This window comes from Polyodon spathula, chromosome 5, assembly GCF_017654505.1.
Source record: "Polyodon spathula isolate WHYD16114869_AA chromosome 5, ASM1765450v1, whole genome shotgun sequence".
Taxonomy (NCBI): domain Eukaryota; kingdom Metazoa; phylum Chordata; class Actinopteri; order Acipenseriformes; family Polyodontidae; genus Polyodon; species Polyodon spathula.
In genome coordinates this window covers 69,643,923-69,667,755 of record NC_054538.1, presented here as the reverse complement: position 1 = coordinate 69,667,755, position 23,833 = coordinate 69,643,923, and the positions used below count along the sequence as shown (strand labels likewise).

Genomic DNA, 23,833 nt, shown 5'->3' with positions numbered 1-23,833 from the left:
CAGTCTTTGGAATTGGTCTTGTCCTCTGCTACGATATGTCATTCACTAAAGAAAACCTCTTATCAAACCCAGGGGAAAAAAAAAACAAAAAAAAAAACAATCAAAATAAGTCAATGCCCTTAATCCATGCATATAGTGGATGGGTCCTGGGCAGTATTATACACATGCCAACAGAATTCAACTCTCATCCCGCATTGACAGAGATTTGCAGAAAAGCGAAGATACTATCTGTCCCTAGTCATGTGTGACTACCTTTCAAAAAAGTTTAAAAACGCCTTTGGAGATACCATTATAGTAACAGTATACTACTTTGAGGAAGCTTCTGCAGAATCCTCACAGCAGATCCCAGCAAAAACAGCAATGACAACATAGCCAGTGGTCCTAATATGGTGACAGGTTGCTTCTCATAGAAGTGCTGCAATGAGTTACCTGCGTGTCCTGTTGCACTGTGATACCCTGGATTTGTAAATATGCAGTAATATAGCACTGTATTGACAGTAAATATCTTTTGGCAAGTCTTACCATTTCTAGACATTAAGGAGTGCTAAGCACAGATCTATTTATTTATTTATTTTTATTACCTATCAACATGCTCACCTGTCCCGCTTTCCATGTCTTCATTTGGTTCTTGTTTTTTTTTTTTTTTTTTTTTTTTATATACTTAGGAACTGCAGATATTTCAAATTCAACATTATAGCAGACATGGTGTTGTTGCTTCCCGTTACATAATCATTTCCTGGTCATGAGTTTAAATGAGCTCTAATAATGGTCTAGCTGTATACAGACAAAGGGGTATACAGCACATATCCCTAAAGCAAGCCAAAGGAATAAAATACTTTCAATGCAAGAAAAAGACCAGTAATAAGAAGTAAGAAAATGTATTTGGAAGCACTGATTATTAACACCACAAAGACTAAATAGCATGCACCTTATATAAGTAAAAAAAAAAAAAAGGTCCATCTGCTTTTAAATAGTGTGACATGGTTAGTAGGTTAACTATTTTTGTCGGACCAACAATATTTTGTCAACGCGTTAATATTCTGTAGTCCAGTAGTTTTAGCAGTCTAGGGTTAAACCAAAGGAATTTCACTTTTGCCAGTCTGGCTTCAATTTCATCTTAAGTCCCTTGTGAAATTAGTTGTACTTGTGACAATGCCACCAGATATTAGTTCCTCACCTTTCATGAATATTAAATATTATTAATAAAAAGAACAAATGTTAAGATACCATGTGAATTGACAATCAACTATCATCAGTACTAACAATAAAAATAATCTAATTGCATTAGCTTTCTGTTCCCTGTTATTTAATCACTACTTCCCAACAAAAGGCAATGCAAATTGTTTACCCTTTTTAACAAATGCAATAAAAAAAAAATATATATATATATATATATATATATATATATATATATATATATATATATATATATATATATATATATATATATATATCTCCAAAATCCATGACAGAGTCTCTTCAAAGCTATTTAATTATTTACATTACCATATTAAGTTTTGCAGTGTTTGTGTAGTCAGAATTAATTTCTGGGTTAGCTGCTATGTCCCCTGACAGGAGCCTGTAGACACCATCTGGCTGCGTGAGGCTGAGATGTGTCCCCTGGCTGCATCTCCACTCCCCCCCTCCCTTCCACTGTGAGGACTGGCAGGTGAGCCATCAAGCGCTGCATCGGCAATGAAGCTCAGGGGCCTGGAGGGGTCAGTCCTAATAAACCACTGTTTGAATACTAATCAGTGGTGGGGAAGCGGAGGTCACCACTGCCTGCTTGTTAGCAGGTAGCTGTGTGCTCTGCGGCAGATGGCACGCATTATCGGTTCCCCACACACACGAAAACAGAAAAAAAAACTGAGCAACACAAGCACCCTCCCCACCAGCAGATATAGTGATTGGGATTCTGCACAGGAAGTCATAGGCAGATGGAATATTTTCCTGTTTCTTTGTCTAAACAATATAGGGAATGCAGTGTGCCCAAAGCTGACAGAGAAAAGTAAATTCTAAAACGTGCCTTTCCTTATCTGCAATAACCCTTTAACAAAACCATAATTTATAGACAGACACCACCACCCTTCCCTTACCAGTAGTTTTGCCTACAGTACCTAAGCCTAGCATTTAAAATTCAAAGGCTATCTGTACTGTCATTTGAAGTTACAGTAACAGAGTCAGTATGGTAGTACCATTTTTCATGCCTCTGGAATGTACATGAGGTGTTATCATGTGTAGTTTGGATGACACTACACACAACGTATTAGATTATTATAGATCATAAAATCTGGATGATATTTATGTACTGGAATACCAACACACACTCAAACAACACAACTTTAAAAGATACAAAATTACACATTATAACTCAAGCTGCAATTAGGTGTGTATTCATTGATTTTAAGGGCTGTTGTGTTGCTTTTGATGTAAATCCACTCCAGCATGCTTAACTTGCTTTTTAAGCACATTGCTGTGCAAGATCAATGGTGGGTACATTCCTGCACTTATTACTGGCTTCTTCACATACTGTGAATCTACACATCAAAACATACTGGAGCAGCTGAGGCAAAACAATACAACTCTCCAAATTGACTGGATCGGATCAATGTGTGTCACTAACATGAGGACTGGTTCTGCAAACAGGTGCAATGTAGTGATAGTGTGCTTTTCTGCAGCTGATTAAAGGAGAAGCATCAAAGGCATGTGTGAGAGAGAGAGAGAGAGAGAGAGAGAGAGAGAGAGAGAGAGAGAGAGAGAGAGAGAGAGAGAGAGAGAGAGAATGAATGAATGAATGAATGAATTTCAGGATTCTGTTTCCATGCATTGGGACAGGAAATCCTGACTGTCAAACTGGGATTGTGTCATGCATGAGCAGTAACTTACTGGAGAATGATACGCACCTGACTTGGGTCATACACCATTAATCTGTTCTGATACTGTGCAGTGTTCGTTACACCACCTGCAACATGAAAAACACAGAAAATACAATTCAATCTCATCTGTATTTTTAAAAGTCCTACATCAATGGACATGACTTTGCATTCTGCATTCTGTGTTCTAAATCTGCATTGTTGGATACCCCATTTGCATATTTATAAAAATCTGGCCACAATTACCTCTGTTGAAGTACAATACATCAGCGATACCGTAGGTAATCTGTCCACCGAAAATTCAATGTCATTAGATATAAGTTAACACATATCTGAACACATACAAAATATCAGTAGTGAGTAACCAAATTAATAAAGTATTGAATCTTGAAATAATAAAGAGCACACATATTGTGAACAAATGCAATTAAATAAACATGTATAATACAAAAAAGAACAGCACTAATAATAATAATAATAATAATAATAATAATAATAATAATAATAATAATAATAATATCGCAGATGCAGAATATGGGCTTCAGTTCACTACCTCACTGTGCTTTCTTATATATAAACCCACTAGAATGAGATCCCGCAGATTTGCATATAGCCTTGACTATCCCAGAACGGATACCATATTAAAATTGATTACTGTGTTTCTTTAATTTCTGCAAGACCGGCGAGAGTCTCCTTGCCTGTAGCTCTTCTCATAGCTTTGAAAGTCATCAGGCTGATTTGTCAGAGTTTAGGTTATGATACCACATGCAGGCACCGCTGTCCCTTGCAATCAAAGAGACTGCTTAGATTTGGTGGCTGCTCTAACAAGTATATTATATAGATTGACATTTTTGATTCCCCACCCCGGGGAGTTAATCTGCATTTTAAGAGCTTTCTACCCAAGCAACTGTCATTAAAGTACCTAATCCTTCACCAGTTTCACTTCAATAGACAGATTTTTTTTTTTACTTTAAAATGGTCCCATTTGTGGCCTGAGGCCTCCTTGCTGATTCCCTTTGCCAGTGATTTATTATTTAAACTTGCTTCAACCCATACACTTTGAATAGCCACTAAAAATATTCACCATGAAAGAGCATGAGACAGCATGATCAACTGTGTAGTCAATACTCAAATTGAAGAATAAAAGCTTTTGTAAAATGGATTCAAACCAAAATGATTAAATTATTAGGGCTGCTCCAATTAATTGGACCGATTAATCAACTAAAAAATCGATCGCAGATTCTTTTTTTTCACAAATTAAAATCGTGCAGAATTTTATTTTTGTATATAAATAAAAATCAACCTATAGTAAATCTGCATTTTCCATGCAGCAGTCCAATCATAAGTGAGCGGAGGCAGGACATAAACAGATGAAGGTCTTTAGTAGGTTTAACCAATGGGAGAGTCAAAGATCTGTCCCTTGTTATACAGGTGTCCAATCATGATTGAGCAGGTGGGACACAACTGGGAGTTTTACCAATGGGAAAGTCAAAGATCTGCCCTTGTTTTATAGCTGTTGAATCATTAGAGAGCAGAGGCAGGACATAAATGTGCTTGGGTAGGGTGTAAGAATAGCTGAATTTTGTGCAATATTGCTTATTATAGAGACCGTTATTGAGAATTTTACTGAGAACTTTGAAGTAATATTTTAAATTTCTTTTCAGAAATAAAATTTAAAAAATGCCATAAGACAACTGAGACATTGTAGTCGATTTGGTTACGAATCAATTTTCAATAAGAACTTTCTCAGAAAGAAATGGAGGTATACACCACAAATACCCAAAGTGACACAAGAAGGGCAGGGATATACTCGCCACTTCCAACATTCAAATTAGGAAAAAGGTATCCGTGGCTTACCGGTAGCTGTCAATTAAAAAAAGTATACTGCTGAAACTGAAGCTGAAGCTTTTGTTCAGTACAGAAAAGGCGATATGGAACAGCAATGGCTACAGCAAGGATGTCTGATGAAGTCAACACAAAAACATGAGCGTTCCCAAAGTCACTTGCGAGCCACTGTAACACTAAAAACTTGGACAAACCTGGATTGATGTCAACTGGATGAGCAGAAGCATAGGGAAACAATACATCACAATAAGCAAGTAAGAAAAAAAAAAAAAACTGTGAGGTTCTTAAACACTTGATTGATTCTGTTGTTTAACTTGGCAAGTAAGAACTTGCATTCAGAGTGCACGATGAAGGCACCAATTCTTCAAATAGTGGCAATTATGTGGAATTACTTTCTCTGATTTCTGATTACAACAGCATGTTAAGCAATCACTTGTCAATAGCCACAGTATTCTCAGGTACCTGTAACAAGATTCAGGACGGCTTAACATCTTCGGTGCCACAGGTTCTGCTAGATGCAGTACAGGAAGGAAGCCAAGTATGTAGCTATAATGGTTAATTAAACAACCGATGCTGGAAACGTTGCTCAGCTGTCTAGTGTTTTCAGGTACTAGTATGTGACTGACAGTGGCCCGAAAGAACGGTTGTTCTGTGAAAATATGTTACATTTACTAAAATAAAAATAATAATAAAAATGCTTTTAAAAAGACCAAATTCCCAATGGGCTTATTTATTTTTATTTTTTAGTATTACTGTGCAGGACAGCCACTATATCATCATCACCATTATTAAAAATGTGCAAGGATTAACCTACCAATTAATCAACAACTGCCCATAAATTAACCGATCAAGTTTTAATCGATTGACAGCCCTAAAAAATATATATTTTAGTTTGTGGTTTAGTCCCGGAACTATCTTGAGAAAGAGCTCAGTCTTAGTACTTTCAAGCACACACATAATTAAAATACAGAAAGATGTTCTTGTTTTACAGAATGTTGTTTACAAGGTTTTTGATTTTGTGACAGTGGCTGGATGGGGTGATATTTGTAACTGAATGACATGTGTGAAAAGTGTGATGTTCATGTTTATTTGCTGCCTGCTTGGGCAGGTCTCTTTTGTAAAAATTTTAAAAGTGACTTCTGATCAAATAAAGGCGACAAACAAAAAATGCATGATCCAAACCAAATCACTATTTTAAATGCTGCTGGTTTAACAGCTGTGGTTATCTCATTACAAGTGCCTGCCCTTAAGTGTATTATTTTAACAAAATGGCACTCACAATAAAGGCATGGGTTGGGATCCTTTATGGCAGTCAGTGTGTCTGGTTTGTCCATTGATCACCACCTCATTAAAGATCAACTGAAGGAATTATATCATTTAAAAAGCTCTAAAGGAGTGGTCACTAATCTTCACTTGATTTTGATTTCTTACCACTTAGTGTGTGAATTCTGTAATTCCATCACAGTACATATACAGTACTTCATAGCCCCTGAGAGACGCGAAGTCTATACCACAGTCCCTGCATACTGTATGTACCACTGATTTGTACTAGTTCTTTGTAAGAGTACAATCAAGAATTTCCCATACACTAAACACTCCCCAAACTTATTACAATTGTCATTCAATTAATACACCAAATGGGCTCCATGTATCTTTTTTTTTCATGTCTTGACTTTTCATAGGTTTTTGTGACTTTGTAGACCTACCTGCAACGTATTAAAGGCATTCCCATAAATTAGTTTCATCCCTGCTCCGGTAGTTAGTTATGACTGTTTGTTTCAAACTACTTTCGTATGCAAATGTACAAATCTCATTATAATACCGAAGTTTCACGCTTATCCTTGATCTATTATCATCATTTCCTGATTTACGACTTTGATTTGTGCCTGTTATTTTACACATGCCTCTCACTGGCGTAGATTCAACTAGCTGTTTGTAAGTGAAACTTCCTGTTTAAACATTTACAGGCTGTTAGTTACTTTAAAATAAAGCAACTTAAAAGATTTATTTTAGATGTCAGTGAGTTGTGAAAGCACCTTTCACCCAGGGCTAGTAACTGTATCCCACTTTGTGATTAAAGCACCTCATGGACAGAGCTTTGCTTTTATAAATAGAAAGAACTTTCACAGTGTAAACTTTCAGGTTACATGTGATACTCAAGGAATAATAACTGATGTGGTTGCAAAATACCCTGGATCCTGTCACGATGCCTTCATAGCAAGCCACTCTGGATTATGGGAGGACATGGAGAATGCAAATGTTGCCCCTGGATTAATTTTAGGTGCATATTTGAATATGATTCCTTAGTTATTATACAGTTACAGTGGCTTGCGAAAGTACTGACCCCCCTTGGCATTTTTCCTATTTTGTTGCCTTACAACCTGGAATTAAAATTTATCTTTATTTGGATTTCATGTAATGGACATACACAAAATAGTCCAAATTGGTGAAGTGAAATGAAAAAAATAACTTGTTTCAAAAAATTCTAAAAAATAAATAACGGAAAAGTGGTGCGTGCATATGTATTCACCCCCTTTGCTACTAAGCCTCTAAATAAGATCTGGTGCAACCAATTACCTTCAGAAGTCACATAATTAGTTAAATAAAGTCCACCTGTGTGCAATCTAAGTGTCATATGATCTGTCACATGATCTCAGTATATATACACCTGTTCTGAAAGGCCCCAGAGTCTGTAACACCACCAAGCAAGCGGCACCATGAAGACCAAGGAGCTCTCCAAACAGGTCAGGGACAAAGTTGTGGAGAAGTACAGATCAGGGTTGGGTTATAAAAAAATATCCGAAACTTTGAACATCCCGCGGCTCACCATTAAAGCGATTATTAAAAAATGGAAAGAATATGGCACCACAACAAACCTGGCAAGAGAGGGCTGCCCACCAAAACTCACGGACCAGGCAAGGAGGGCATTAATCAGAGAGGCAACAAAGAGACCAAAGATAACCGTGAAGGAGCTGCAAAGCTCCACAGCGGAGATTGGAGTATCTGTCCATAGGACCACTTTAAACCGTACACTACACAGAGCTGGGCTTTACGGAAGAGTGGCCAAAAAAGAGCCATTGTTTAAAGAAAAAAATAAGCAAACACGTTTGGTGTTCGCAAAAGGTATGTGGGAGACTCCCCAAACATATGGAAGAAGGTACTCTGGTCAGATGAGACTCAAATTGAGCTTTTTGGCCATCAAGGAAAACGTTATGTCTGGCGCAAACCCAACACCTCTCATCACCCCGAGAACACTATCGGTGTTTTTCATCGGCAGGGACTGGGAAACTGGTCAGAACTGAAGGAATGATGGATGGCGCTAAATACAGGGAAATTCTTGAGGGAAACCTGTTTCAGTCTTCCAGAGATTTGAGACTGGGACGGAGGTTCACCTTCCAGCAGGACAATGACCCTAAGCATACTGCTAAAGCAACACTCGAGTGGTTTAAGGGGAAACATTTAAATGTCTTGGAATGGCCTAGTCAAAGCCCAGACCTCAATCCAATTGAGAATCTGTGGTATGACTTAAAGATTGCTGTACACCAGCGGAACCCATCCAACTTGAAGGAGCTGGAACAGTTTTGCCTTGAAGAATGGGCAAAAATCCCAGTAGCTAGATGTGCCAAGCTTATAGATACATACCCCAAGAGACTTGCAGCTGTAATTGCTGCAAAAGGTGGCTCTACAAAGTATTGACTTTGCGGGGGGGGGGTGAATACTTATGCACGCTCAAGTTTTCTGTTTTTTTGTCTTATTTCTTGTTTGTTTCACAATAAAAAATATTTTGTATCTTTAAAGTGGTAGGCATGTTGTGTAAATCAAATGATACAAACCCCCAAAAAATCAATTTTAATTCCAGGTTGTAAGGCAACAAAATAGGAAAAATGCCAAGGGGGGTCAATACTTTCGCAAGCCACTGTATTACTTTTATAATATTATGCTTGTTCTATTGTAGGTGACACTGGCTACCCGTTGCATTCCTGGTTAATGACTCCAGTTATAGAACCCAGAAAATGAAGCAGAACGAAAATACAAAATATCTACTGTACTTTTTTCCTTTACACAACTAAAATATACATAGACTCAAATAAAAGTTTTCTGTGATATTATTAAATGAAATATTGAAAGCAGAGGGAATCATGGTTAGGGTACAGACGAGTACAAACATGGTAAACTGCAGAATTACTGTGCAAATGTACCATGGTAAACATCCATATATAGAAACAAGCTTAGTTTTATTCATGCTTTCTATTTTTGTGGAAACGTTTTAGTTTTTCGCTGTGCCCAGGGTCTGTTTGCGCTATGTTTAACCCATCACATTCAGTTTGACATAATACATCATTACATTGCAATGTTTCTATATTACATTCTCCGTCGCATTTTAAATGTCAAGGGTCTGCCGCTTACAGTGTCCCAGTGAATTTACTTTGTTAATTATTTCTTTCCCTGTTTCATTTATTTTTTTTTCTTTTTTTTAGCCCTGCGAAGTGTTAAATAATATTTCCTGATTTTCTTTCCGTTTCACCAGTAACTAACAAGTCAATTTCGTCTTTGTGGAAATCTGTTTTCCTTTTCTTTTTTTTTCCGGTGCCATAAGCATCAGTGTTGGAGTCTGCAGAAACCACAGCTTGACCCTATTACAAATGCTCCTACTAGTTCTTTCTGTTCACTATACCACTCACTTGTCTTTGCCAGAAGGAAGTTCTAAATCTTGACTTATGGCATTGCGAATCTATTTATAATGAGATGCAAACTCTGATCTCTCCTGTATAATGAGCAGTTATTTATGCTGTTCGTAAACTTGCGGCGATATTACTGTAGTTGTTCATGAAGAGCTGGTTAGTACATCGCATGCAAAAATTCTACGGACGGAGACTGCAAATTCGCAGTATTTATGAATACGGAAGTAATATTAGTACATGGAGCCCGATAAAAGTAACTAAATTGTTCACATAAGCTAGGAGATATTGAGGATCTGCTGGTATTGAATAAATGTTTTCTTTCTTTAGCTGAATACAGCATACATCATAAAAATCTTAATATAGGCACTCACTTCTCAGTACACACCAGTGTGATCTGCATAAAGCATTACTTCAGTAAGGCGCACACATGGTGGATATTCTTAATAAACAATAAAAAAAAAAGTTCCAAGTATTAAACCTTGGGGCACTCCAAAATTCACTGAAAGGTTATTAGATTTCAGGCCCCTGAGATCAACGTACAACTTAAACCAATTAAGAGCACAACCTTGGGAACCACGATGTTAAATATTTATACATATTAAAGGTTAACCAAGCGCAGGTCAGAAAAAAACCAAAAAGACAATATAGAATTCCCACTGCTAACAATTATTATTGTTATATTTTGAAAATCCCTTGAATATTCAATGATGCTATACAAAAGTAATTCAGTAATAATGGAGTCTATGGGCCATATTCACAAAACATTAGCCCCCTAGTAAAAGCATCAGAGTTCTGTACATAACCTGAAGGTTAATGTCTTATCAACACATACCTATAGAGAGAAGCCGGCTTACCATTAATATTGTAATGAGTGAGTGTAAGTGTTTGTGTGTTAATTAAACATGGCTTCAATGGCAGCAGGCTTATTTGAAACCTTATTGGAAAAATGTGTGTTGATACATTTCCCAAAAATGTATTACAATATGCATTAATACTAAAATCAATGCTTTTTTTTTTTTCCTGGAGATGAAAGTTAAATCGATAGTCAACTATTTACAATGTAAATATATTGCATAAAGAGACTTAGATATAGATCTACAAGTTACACAGCAGCCAAATATCTAGAAATTTCAACCAGCTATTTCTACAGAAGCACAATGCTTGTTTTTTATTTTAATTGGGATGCACATATTTTTAAAGACATACTTTTTCACTCTTTTAAATCAATTTCTTTCTTTCATTAGCTTTAGAATCATCAGTTTGAAAGCCACACATTTTAAATGCACATATTCTGTTGTACCTCTTCTTTTCACACAGCTTCCACACAGCATCAAAGTGTTCTTACATCTGCAGAGCCGTAAACCCAGAAGTCTGCATGCAACCTCAATCACAAACACACTGGCTTTCAAATGTACTTAATACTGTATGACAACGCACTTGCCTTTAACTTTAGCAGATTTAGGGTTAACAGAGAAAATACATATATCCTGTATCTAAAGGATTTACGACCAAATAAAGGCTCTCGAAAATGACTGCTGGTAAAAGAAAAAAAAAGGATTTATCAAACCTAGAATGACTCTTTAATTATGTTAAAGGGAAAACAAATTAAACAAGAAAGCGTGGAGCAACTCAAAACAATAACTTCCCATACCTGACTATGTTATTGACTGTTAAGTTGTTTCCTGGTACTGTACAAACATCCCCTCAAAACCAGGCCTAAATCTGAACTAAGTCCAGGTTATTATTGTCTTTGTACCTGAAATGTTTGGTTTTTATTTGTTTTTTTTTTACCTGATATCCAGAGCAGCCCGTCAGCCACACACCCAGCATGACACGACAGCGACCTGTCAAACGACTGCACAAAGGTCCACTTGTTTTTCTTTGGACAGTATCTCTCGACAGTGGGCAGGACTTGGCGGAGCTCATTCCTGCCCCCCACTGCGTACAGGTATTCATCCAGAGCCCCTAGCACAAAGTGTTCCCTGCAGTTTTTCATGGGAGCGATCTCGGTCCATTTGTTGCTGCGCGGGTCATACCGGCAGGCAGTCCTGACAGCGCTGGTGCGCCCCGTGGCATGCTCCACCTCCCCCCCCGCCACAAACAGGAAGTCCCCCATGACGGCCACACAGTGGTGGCTCCTCCCCACTGGCATGGGGGCCAGCTCGCTCCAGTTCGACACTCCGGCGATGTGGGCATGCTCCTGGTCCATGGGGTTGAAAAACCTCAGCTCTTTCACCTTACAGACCTCCCTCTTCTTCCCCCCCACGATGTAAAGTGTTTCAGACTGGAAACGAGGCTTGGTCTGAAGGGTCTGCCAGGTGGGCTGTGCATAGGGGCTGCGGTGGTATTCCAAGGCCTCCTTGATCAAGGCGGTGGCAGTTTCACTGGCTTGTACCAGAGGGTGTGACTGGGCTACAGTGTGCAGGGCATTGACGTCCATGAGGCCGTAACGCACATACTGCAGGAGCTCCTCCATGTACTGATAGCGGCAGTCATGCTCCAGCCACCTCACAGCCAGCTGCGGAGGAGAACACAAGCACAGGAGTTTAGGGGTTTTCAATAGCAGTTATTAGTTATAGTGTAGGAGGATGGGGTAACATCATAATGGGGGCTATATTAATAAAGCTTTACCACTGTTGAAATCAAACAGCTAACCAATACAGAACTAGCAAGAAACAACTAAGGTTGTGAGAGCACCTTAAATAACATTGTTTTCCTTTTAGAAAAGCTGGTGTTATGCTATAGCCCTGGCTGCTTACAAACTATGAAGTTAAACCAAAAACAGTAGATAGCAGTAGATAAATGATTGAGCAAAGAGAAAAAGGTAAATAACAAAAACAAAAAAAACACATGGATATGGACTCTTGCTGGGGAGTGTTCATTGGCATTACCATTAGGTCCCTGTGCATCTGTCTGTCTGCATGGTGAACATGATAACTGCATCTTATCCAAGCTTTTATCATAATCCTAGTCTACAAAAGACCTTTCAGATAACGTGTGTCTAATCCGATAAACTATTGATTTTATAAATATTTACTGTACCCACCTTTTGTGAGTGCATTTGCTTTAACTTCAAGGCAACTATTCATTCATACAGAATTACTTACAGAATGGATTAATTGTATTCTATCTTTTCTTAATCAGTTTTGTAAAGTCATCTTGGGTAAGCTACCTACTTGAGTGACTGAACACCAATTGAAATAGTTTAAATTACCTATAGTGGAGAGAGCGGCTTTTATTTACCCCACAGTAAAACACTGATCCCAACACAATAACACTAGTCAAATGTAAAGTATGTACACCAGTGTTAGGCACTGGTGGTACAGTAGTTACTATGTTGACCACAGAATACAAAAATGTATATATATATATTATATATATATATATATATATATATATATATATATATATATATATATATATATATATAATGCAAATGTTGCAAAGGTTTTTTTTGGTAGCTTAATTATATCTGTGACTTCAGTCCAGGTATACCATGCAGTGAATTTGAAATCAGTATTTTGAGATTCTGTTTTTATTATTAATATAAATAGGTTAAAAAAAAATAAAAATAACAGGAGGCATCAGGAGGTACTGGTGTCTGATCCAATTAGGATCAACGCTTCTTTTCCAGCTTGCGATAGCAATCTCTGCCTTCAAGTGCTTCTCCTTGAGCCAGATCCAAGAGGAACTTTCAATGGATTTAAACTGACAAAGGAGAGTGGAACAAAGGGAAATGAATTGGACTTGAGAGCAATTTCAGGTTGTTTAGCTGGAGGAAAGACCTGTACCTAAGAATGAGAAATCCGTGCGAACATGGCTGGAAATAAATTATTCTATTATTCTGAGAAACAAAGTGCATTTTAGAACAAACAGATCCTCAAGTACAGGCAGATGGGCTGAGGTGAACGTACACAACTAGGAGAAGATAAATTCCCTTCTGTGGCATTTCGTAAGGTTTGAATATCACATTGATATCATATGTACCTTAAAATATTGCTTCAATAAAACATTTTAGACACAGAAAAAGGATGAACTCAGTGTGAAATTTACCAATAAAAGGAGATCTCAAATAGCTATCCAAGTGCTAGAAGTTTTACATAAATGCACACTCAGTGGAAGCTCTGTGTTCGAGTTAATTTCTGTATTCCCCTCCCAGGTGTGGTCATGCATCTATAGTAATGAGCAACAAGCTCTGGTATTAGTGAGTACTCCACTGGACATGTATGACTTCATGAACAAAAACAAAGCATCCCCATGTCACAACAATGTGCATTCACTCAACCTCATAGCATATACAGACACAGCTTGTGATGCCATCATTGTTAAATTAAGACCACCAAAAGGCAAACTAATGGTTGTTTGGCAGCGACAGATTAGAGATGTAAAATATTTGACTGAAAGTCACATTTCGGGACTCAAGTGTAGCAAGAACAGCTATTCAAAACACTATATAAACTTGAAGATCTGAGATCTGTATTTGGCATTTTAAACTGACGAGTCAAGCATTTTTTTTTTTTTTTTTTTTTTTATTGTACCCCCCCTCCTTATGTAATCAGTAGAAGATGAAGAGGAGATCAAGGGCAATGGCATCCCTCAAATCGCTCAAGCAACACCCCCAGGAAAAAATACACCTTGTCCCAAGAAATGAATAAAACAGCGGTGTCATCATGTTGCTATTTGAATTAATGAATGCTCTGCTCAATACATTCCAGCACCTATGGAATAACGAGAGCTGGCGAAAAGCAACATCACTGAAGCACTAATGCTGCTCAAGCTGAGAGTACATTAAAGTAGCAGCTAAAAAAGAAGACCTGCTGTGCAGTCTGGTGTCACGGTTTTTTACTGTATCTATCTCTGCATATCTACAGATGCACATTTAGACATACTGAATCAAACTTAGAAAATTCAATGTTGAAATTAGTTTCATCACTGGGTGATGTGGACTCCGCACCAAGTGGTAAAGTGTGATCTCTTAATGGTCTCATTAGGAGGAATGTGCGTGTGCTGGTTTTTGTGTGTCATGCAGGCACTGGATAAAGTAAAAATAAAATTCTAGGTAAGAAAACGTAGACGGTAGACAAGAGAAAAAAACATTGAAAGATAAATAAGAAAAAAAGAGTTTAAGTAAGTATTTCTAGATGTATCTCATTTATGGTTTGACACTTTTTGTACAAAAGCAGGGTACACACCTTTTTAGCAATATCAAGATTACTTACTATTTAAAGAAACCAAAGCTATTCTTCTACATCTTTTTTCTTCAATGGATAAAACCAAACTATATAGGAGGCTGTGTGATCCAGTGGTTAAAGAAACTGGCCTTGTAACCAGGAGATCCCTGGTTCAAATCCCAGCTCAGCCACTGACTCACTGTGCAGCCCTGAGCAAGTCACTTAACCTCCTTGTGCTCCGTCTTTCAGGTGAGACATTGTTGTAAGTGACTCTGCAGCTGATGCACAGGTTCACACATCCTAGTCTCGTATCTTGTAAAGCGCTTTGTGATTGTGGTCCACTGTGAAAGGCGTTATACAAAAATAAAGATTATTATTAAAAACTTGTCAGTTTTCTTTGAAAAGCAATACAAATCTACTTTGTGTTGAAAATGGTGGGCTTAAACCATATGCATCTCTGTACCAAACATTTTAGCATCACACTGCTGCATACAGTGGTGGTGGGTGTTCAACACATCATTTCAACTGTCTTTGTATTTAGACCCCCTCCCCCTCTCCCCTCCTCCTCCCACGACACAGCGTGACTAAGGAGCAAAAGCCTGTGCTTGCTACTTTGTTAGCTGGCTGTGAAGGTCATATAGCATAAAACAACTTCCTAAGGGCCAAGAATAAATTCATTCCCAAAGAAAAAAAGAAGAAAAAAGAAAAAGAAAATGTGATTTCCAGAGAGCTGGAGACTCAAACTTTAAATGACAATGACTGACAGCCACACTATATCCGTGCAATATCACAGACTGCACGTTCTCATTTACCTCAGCATTGCCAGCGAGCGCCCATTAAACATCCGTCTGATGCCCAAATTAACCTTCTCTGCAAACTGAAGGAGGCACAAACTATCATAATCAACCTTTCATTATCACAGCAGCATCTAGTTAAAGGGTCAGAATAATTGTGCCATCAGAGCCCTGATTGTTTTCAATCAACAGACGGCCAGAGTGACAGCTTGGTGATTGAACAGTTTGATGAAACCACACTAGGCTTAATCAGGGGAGATGAAAGGGAGGCATGATTGGTGCAAATGAACAGTCGTGCCTCTCCTCTTCTCCCACAATCTGAAATTACACTTAAATTTGGCTTTCTTCCTCTGCGAGTGCCATCGAAGAAGGTTTGATTTGTTATGAGTTATGACTGTCGTGTGTTCAGCAAACATGGGGAGGAATGCTTCAGTGTGGCCATCAAAAGGAAAAATAAAAAAAAATACATATACAACACCACCAAATTACAGAAAAGCACAAAATTACAAAAGATTATCTTCACTTAACCTTCCGCAGAACAGAAGGAAATAAGGCTACGCCATTGCTGTGGTAGAAATGCCAAAATACCCCCAATGAAATGCAAATTACTACTTTAATCAAGAATTCATGTAAAAGCAGCAAAATAAATAATGCTTAACACAGAGGCATAGACTTGAGTTAACTTTAAGACAAAAAAAGATGAAGACAATATAAAGGGGGGGTTTACATCTTAACAGGCATCCAGAACAGACAGATAGTGTGGATTTTCAGTATGCAATTCTCTAGTCTCATTTTTACACTCAATAATGATGGGAAGGGTAGGTAATGCTTTAGGTTCACAAGGGTCGAAGGTAGCATTTCACAACTGAGAAACAGTCTCTTAACTAACAAGTATCCGTTCATGCTACTTAACAAAATACCACAACTCTTTACTGTTTCAAGCGCTAACAATTTTCTGTGTACAATCCCAATTTAAAGCTATTCAGCGTTACATAGTATACCGCCATAAGCAAATCTTCTTTTACTTTCTAATTAATGCAGGGTATTTTAATAAAGTCAGGTAATTCACACCGAGTCTTGATTAACACGTGGATGCATTAGCTTGTAACAACATGCTGGGTCAACGATCCAATTTATATTGCAGGGCCTCTATTCGCTATGCTGCAGCTGAGTGTGCAATTACCATAACTCTTCTGATATTTATTTTCCCTTGTTTATGTTTCCCTGGGAGATGTAAGTGCAACACGGAGAGGAAGACCTTCCCACGTGAAACCAGGGAACGTAACGTAAATGAGTACTGAATGAGTACCATTTATCCAAAAGATGGACTCTGCACTCTTTAAACGAGTTTCAGTCCTAGTAATAAACCAGGGCGTCGTCTTCTCCTCTCCTCTTCTCCCACACTTCGCACTTCCTGTGATACAGGGAATTTAGCCCTAGTTGATCTTACATAGTTTACTATGTGCATAATACAATGCACAGTGTAAGGTTCTGGTGGGATCCTAGTTTTTGTACCGCAAGAAGTAAACCTGTAGCGCTGCAACAGGAAAAATTTAACAAATGTCGGGAAAACAAAAATATCAACAGAAATGCAACAAGGGGCTTCAGTGGAAGCTGTTGAGCTAGTCACAGGGAATAATTTTTTTGTGTTAGCAATACTGAAGGTCCATGCACTTTATTTATTTATTTTACAACATAGGAGTATAAAATATGGTTGTTGCTGTGTGATTGCTGCTACAGTATACTGGAGCTTCCTCTAGCACCAGATCTGCACGGGAAATGTGGACAGGACAGGAAGCATCAGGTGTATTCCATTCAGTGACAGAACCTTTGATACAGCTGATTCCAAGCGTGAAGGAGTGTGATTTTGTGCACTTACAATTACATCTTGTTGCCTGGTGTCAATACGTTCTCTAGTACAGCTGACTGCTTGTACAAACAGGTACAAAGAGATTGATTTCTGAACATTATCCTTTAGAACAGATGCTTTACCATCAATATAGTGAAACAAACATTTCATTACCTGAAGGGTTCTGTCATGATGCAAATACTGTACAACGAAGGATGTTTAACTGTTTAACTACAGACACACTCCCCAACATGTAAAAATGGAAATACAGTGTCCTAATAAAATTAATATTGTAAAAGGGTAAAAAACTACAAGCAGATCATATTTTTGACTAATGCCCCCATTATTTTATAGTTTTAATATCTGACCTAAAGTAGAGGCTTTCAAACTTTTGGACTGCACCCCCCTATCTCTTGTCTGTGGTACTTGACCTCCTCCCACACACACACACACACACAGGTAAAAAATAAATCCAACATGCCACTGGCTACTGGCTTCTCTGTTTGTCACTGCTGTTGTGTTTCTTTCTTCTTTTGCACAAACCAGCCACGATCCATCGAAATAAGAGCAAACTTAACACTGCAAATTGCAGTTTACCGGTTGTGTCCAAGGCTTGCTAATGTGCACACTATGTAGTATGCTGACATACTTCACCAGGTGGCAGCGGGCTTTGTCCAATACTAACATGCAAGCTTAAAAGCGAGTCATATGCATAGCGCCATCTAGAAACATTGACATGCCAGGAGGTGTCAGCAGTAAAACCTCACGCCCACTCTCCACCCCCCCCAGGATACATTCTGCGCCCCCTGTGAGGAGCGCTCCCCTCCCCCAGTTTGAGAACCACTGACCTATAATTGAGGACATTTAAGCTCAATGGCCTTTAGGAGATCAGCGCTAAGCAATTCTCTAGTCTATAGATGTTGAGTTTGCATCTGAGCTCTACTGCACTGCTCCTGCTCGTGGGATGCAGAGAGATTGCACTGAAGTATCTGTCTGCCTATAAAGCTGCTTTGAGCTTACTTGGCTTTGAAATCACGCTGGGGAACTCTTAACAGCCTAGCACAGAACAACTTTCTTCATTCCATTCAAACCATGTGATAATATGACATTTCAGCTCTGCTGGCCCTGTGTGTGTGTGTGTGTGTGTGTGTGTGTGTGTGTGTGTATATATATATATATATATATATATATATATATATATATATATATATATATATATATAGAGAGAGAGAGAGAGAGAGAGAGAGAGAGAGAGAGAACCGCTCTACTTTTTAGTTTTGTTAACGTTAAAACTCAAAACAATTGCAAACGTAATGAAAAGGCAAGGGCAACTGGTTCTAGAACCCCCCCCCCCCCCTCTGCCACTTCTTATCTTTTTTTTTTTTTTTTGGCAAAGTCAATGAACACTTTATTAAAGCAAGGCTGGCTTGGTAATGAGCAATTCAGCACTTTAATGAGATTTTGTAGATCTGTCTCCAGCCTGTCCATCAAGTTTCTGTTCTATAAAGCACCCTGACACTTATCCTCCATCCCACCCAATCTTCAGCTAGAGCTGGGTATTAGATTCTTTCATGGTACATATAGAATTAAAAGCATAACCTCAGCAGAAATCCAAGCAACTGAACTGCACTTGAGGCATTACGGACAGCATGATTAGATTTTTTTACACCACACTACAAGTATAAAGGAATTACCTATGTACTCAGACAGAGAAAACAACTCCTTACGGCCCACTGAACACCTAATTGGGCATCATTTATGTATGCCGTTATTTTTAAGTATCATACTAAGAGAAAATTGCTACCACAAAGGATCATAAGCTTTTAAAAAAAAAATGGAGGCAACAACTCTATGGGGGGGCTAGGTTTACTTAAAGGGCACAGCCTTTTTTTCAGTGCAGGCTTGTCCCTCTTATGATTTGGCGATTTTAATGGAGAATGTTTTACAATCCATTTTATTACCTCTGCTTAGCTTAACATTAATACTGGTTTCCCCTTCATTGTGCTGCTTTTTTTTTATTAATGTTATTTTTTTAACCTTAATTCAGGCCAATATTTAAAGTACAATATTATAGATAAAATGCTTCGTCCTGGTTCTGTAGGTCAATGATTGGCACTAGATCACTGGAGTGAGTTTGACACCAATAGGGATTAGATACCAGAAAGAAGTAGCTTTTCATCACTTGAACAAACACTGTATAAAAAAACTTTTTTTTTTTAAAACATACAGTAAGAAAAATGAGGACATTGAAATGTTTCTACTGCTTATAAGAGCTAAGAAAATAACATTTAAAATGATATATTTTTCTGTTTTGTTTTGTTGTAAAAATGAAAACAGAAGTGAACTCCCCCCCCCAACCCTGCATTCTCTGGACGGGACCCGCTCCTCCTATTGAATAAATCAATAGTACAGGGCAGGTGATGCAGCAGTGCTGTAATTCATTGTGCCTGGATAGAGGAGAAAGGCAGATTGAATGAGCGCAGCTACAAAATATTTCACTAGCAAGCCAAGAAGAAAGAATTTCAACGGATCAGGTTATATCTAAAGAAACTAATTACACAAATCACTAAAGGGAAAGATTAAAAAATAAAAAAAAACACACCCTGGGGGTATAAGGGAACTAAAAAGAAAAACTAAAACATAGTACACATGGTTTACAGAAATAAATCTTTAAAATCATTCATTTACAATGTATTGTGACTAGGGCTGTTATGTGATTCATTTTTGATCGGTTAGTATATGGGCATTAGTTAATTAAATCGGTAGATTAATCCTTGCACATTTTAAATAAAGGTAACGATCGTATACGGGCTATCATGCATAGTAATACTTAAATCAATAGAATCTAAAAAAATAAAAACAAACAAATGCCCAATGGGAATTTGGTCTTTTTAAAACCATTTTTATTATTATTTTAATTTTAGTAAATGCAATGAATGTTACCTTTCTGTCCTATTACCCTAATAAAACAGATTTAGGAACGTGATAACTCAGTCACACAAGCCCCAAGGGCCAGAGAAGCACAGGCTCACTGTTTAACCACTCTGGGTTAACCCCTATACAGCAGAACTATTAGCAATGCACAAACACAAACTAAATCAACAGTTTATTATGTTATTCAGGATAAATGCTCTGTGCAGGATTTTACAACAGCGCTCAACAGCTCTGGTTACAACACACACAAGTAACTTTGCAGAAACATTTAAATCAACGTATGTAAACATTCCAGTTCTAAATACATATGTACACCTGTAGCACACTATCAGCAATCCTTGTACAAAACAAGGCAACAATTATGATTTTTACACAACTTTAACCCCTGTTTATATGTGCTTGAAACCACAGTGCCCTACCACTTCCAGGGAGAGAGATAGCATGCTTCAAATCAGCACTTCGCTAAACAGCAGCATACATTTCTCAGTCTACTCAAAATGCACAATTAAATTAAAAAAAAAAAAAAAAAAACCATCTGCGATCAAGTCTTTAGTTGATTAACCCGTCCGATGAATCTCTTAATCGGAACAGCCCTAATTGTTACCTGTTAAGTCTAGTATTGCCCACATACTCTTGACTTGCTGAACAAAGATGTAATTGACAGCTGTATAAAGGTGTGTTTGCTACCACTTTCCCACACGACACGAACATTCTCTCCTGTGTGAGTGTGGGTGAATTGATCTGCCCTGGTTTTGCAGCTGTCCAATCTTTAGTGAGCAGATGCAGGACACACATATGCTAGGGTAAACGGTGCAAGAATAGCTGAATTTCACATGACATTGCTTATTAATTCATAGAGTGTTAATGAGAATTATATTGAGAACATCAAAGTAATATTTCAAATTACTAAAAATGTCAGACAACAGAGTCCATTTGGTTACTAAACCATTTTTAAGAAGAACTTTCGCAGAAAAAATTGGAGATTGTTAAAAAACCGACACAGCAAGGAAGGGATTTACTCGCCACTTCCAAAAATTTTATTATGAAAGGTATACGTGGCATACCTGCAGCTGTCAATAAAAAAATAACACAGCTGGAACTGTCTTATATTTATTTATTTTTAATAAATTGAGTTGTTGGCAATGATTTTACCCCATTTTTCATTGCCAGTTGTGCTATTAATCCTGGTTCACCACAGCAACCCCCTTACCATTTGAGAAATGGCAGCTGACACACGTGTCCTCAGAAATGTGTCCCTGCCAAGCTGACTTTTTTTTATGCTGTGGATCCACAGTGAAGCCATCAGACCTATAGTGTCGGAGAACAACACAGATCTGAATGGCTCCACTGCAGACCTGCAGATACCCTATCAGTCACAGCGGTTGCTGGTGCACAGTGAACCATGGATTGCCCTGCCAACCTAAGCCCACCCTACCCGGGTGGTGTTTGGCCAATTGTGCACCCTCACAGTTGGCAATGACATAGCTGGATTTGAGCCTGCGATCTACAGGCTATAGGGTGCATCCTGCACTCCACATGAGTGCCTTTACTGGATGCGCCACTTGGGATCCCCCTGGAACTGTCTTTCGTTCAATACAGAAAAGGCGAGATGGAACAGCAATGGCTACAGTAATCTAGGATGTCTGACGAAGTCAGCACAAAAACATGAGCGTTCCCAAAGTCAATTGCGAGCTACTGTAACACAGAAAACTTTTGGACAAACCAGGATTGATGTCAACTGGATGAGCAGAAGTACGAAAACAAGTAAGAAAAAAAACACCAGGTTCTTAAAAGCTTGATTGATTCTGTTGTTTACCTTGGCAAGCAAGAACTGGCATTCAGAGGGCACAATGAAGGCACCAATTCCTCAAATAGAGGTAATTATGTGGAATTACCGTCTCTGATACTTTCTACGACAGCATGTTAAGCAATCACTTGTCAATAGCCTCAGTATTCTCAGGATACCTCTAACAAGATTCAGCATGACTTCATCTCTTCATGTCTCTGGTTTTGCCAGATGCAATAAAAAGTTGAAGTACAGGAAACCAAGTACATAGCTGTAATGGTAAAAGCAGCTCAGCTGTCTTCTTTTGAGGTGTGTGACTGACAGTTGCCCGAATGTATGGTTGTTCTGTGAAAATGTGTTACATTTACTAAAACAATAAAGGTTTTAAAAAGACCAAATTCCCATTGGGTTTATTTTTTTACATTTTTTTTTTTATTATTCTACTGATTTAGAAGTATTACTATGCAGGACAGCCACTATAACATTGTTACCTTTATTAAAAATGTGGACGGATTAATCTACCGATTAATTAAATAATGACCATAAATTAACCAATCAAAAATGTTAATCGAGTGACAGTCCCAAGTATATATCCAGTGGAACTCTATTTATCCACATGCTTGGGGAGACACAGGCCCACGGATGTGTGAAATCCACAGATAAATGACATGTCATTGCATGTGACTATAATGCATGAATAAGATACAGAAACTAGTAATGTAAACCAAATTAGCGTTTACTGGAGATGTATGCAATACAATAGATTACAAAGACAGAAGAATGTTTTAAAATTAGTTTACTTTGACAGTGTTACTCCTAGCAAAATCAAAATGCAATACACCTCCAACCCCGTTTACCTAGCCACTTCTGTTACCAATAATAACAATAATACAAAACAAATAAAAAATACTTCAAATCTATAATTTTATGCCGGGAATAAGCTATTCAGCCCATTAGAGCTCACAATTTTCCTATAAACTAAGTCATGCGTCTAGCAGCGAGAAATACAATTCTATTTTTTTTTTTTTTTTTTTAATCAGAACAAAATAAGTTCAGACGACACAATAAATTATAATGAATGTAAAGTTGTTGTGATCAACAAATGGTTGTCTTTAACAAAAAAGCATTGTTGAAAAAAACAAGAAAAAAAAAAAAATAAATTAGCGGCTGCAAAAAAAAAATGGTGGTTTAAACCTTACGGGTCAACAAAGAATGCCCATTGTTATTTGGTAAAAAGCGTGACCCTTTTTCCGTACTGCGGATGACATCTCGGCCATAACCTATAGAGCCCTATTGCGCCCACGCACCCTGGTCACCTAAGGGGACGGTTGGATTCGGGAGGGATGGCCCGCCCATGTATGTACCCGGCATGTATATATATGTATTAAAATATATATATAGATAATATATATATATATATATATATATATAATATATATATATATATATGACAGATGCTCTGGGACGTGTTTGAAAATTTTTATACACAAAACACCGACAAAACGTGTCGGTATTACAGTAACAACTTAACAAATAATAATTACCAGTAAACAGCATAGCTGTCCGGTACATTTAAAAACTAAGAAAAGTTTAGTTAAAAGTGTTTGACTTTTGTTGTGTGTAAATAAATACATAAATAAATAATTAAATATTTATTATTTAATATGATAATTTTACACTGTGAAAAGGTCATGCAACTGTGCCACAAATTTTATATATATATATATATATACACACACACACAGGTAGTGAACAAAAAAACGGAAACACTTGGGTAGATGAGGGACATCAGTATATTCAAAGCATGGGCTTCCACACAGGTGTGGCTCATGCATTAATTAAGCAAATAACATCCCAGCATGTTTAGGGTCATGTACAAAAATGCTGGACAGGCCTGGT

At 37.8% G+C, this 23,833-nt stretch overlaps 1 protein-coding gene across 2 annotated transcripts in view; it reads right to left on the bottom strand.

Moving 5' to 3' along the window:
* The window catches only part of LOC121316241 (kelch-like protein 32), an 84,516-nt gene that overhangs the window by 7,601 nt on the left and 53,082 nt on the right, over window positions 1-23,833 (bottom strand). For both annotated transcript variants that reach the window (XM_041251179.1, XM_041251180.1), the window contains exons 7-8: window positions 11,192-11,918; window positions 2,904-2,962 (exon numbers count right to left, since the gene is read on the bottom strand). In XM_041251179.1, the coding sequence (XP_041107113.1) occupies window positions 2,904-2,962; window positions 11,192-11,918 (786 nt within the window). The remainder of the gene's footprint in view (window positions 1-2,903; window positions 2,963-11,191; window positions 11,919-23,833) is intronic.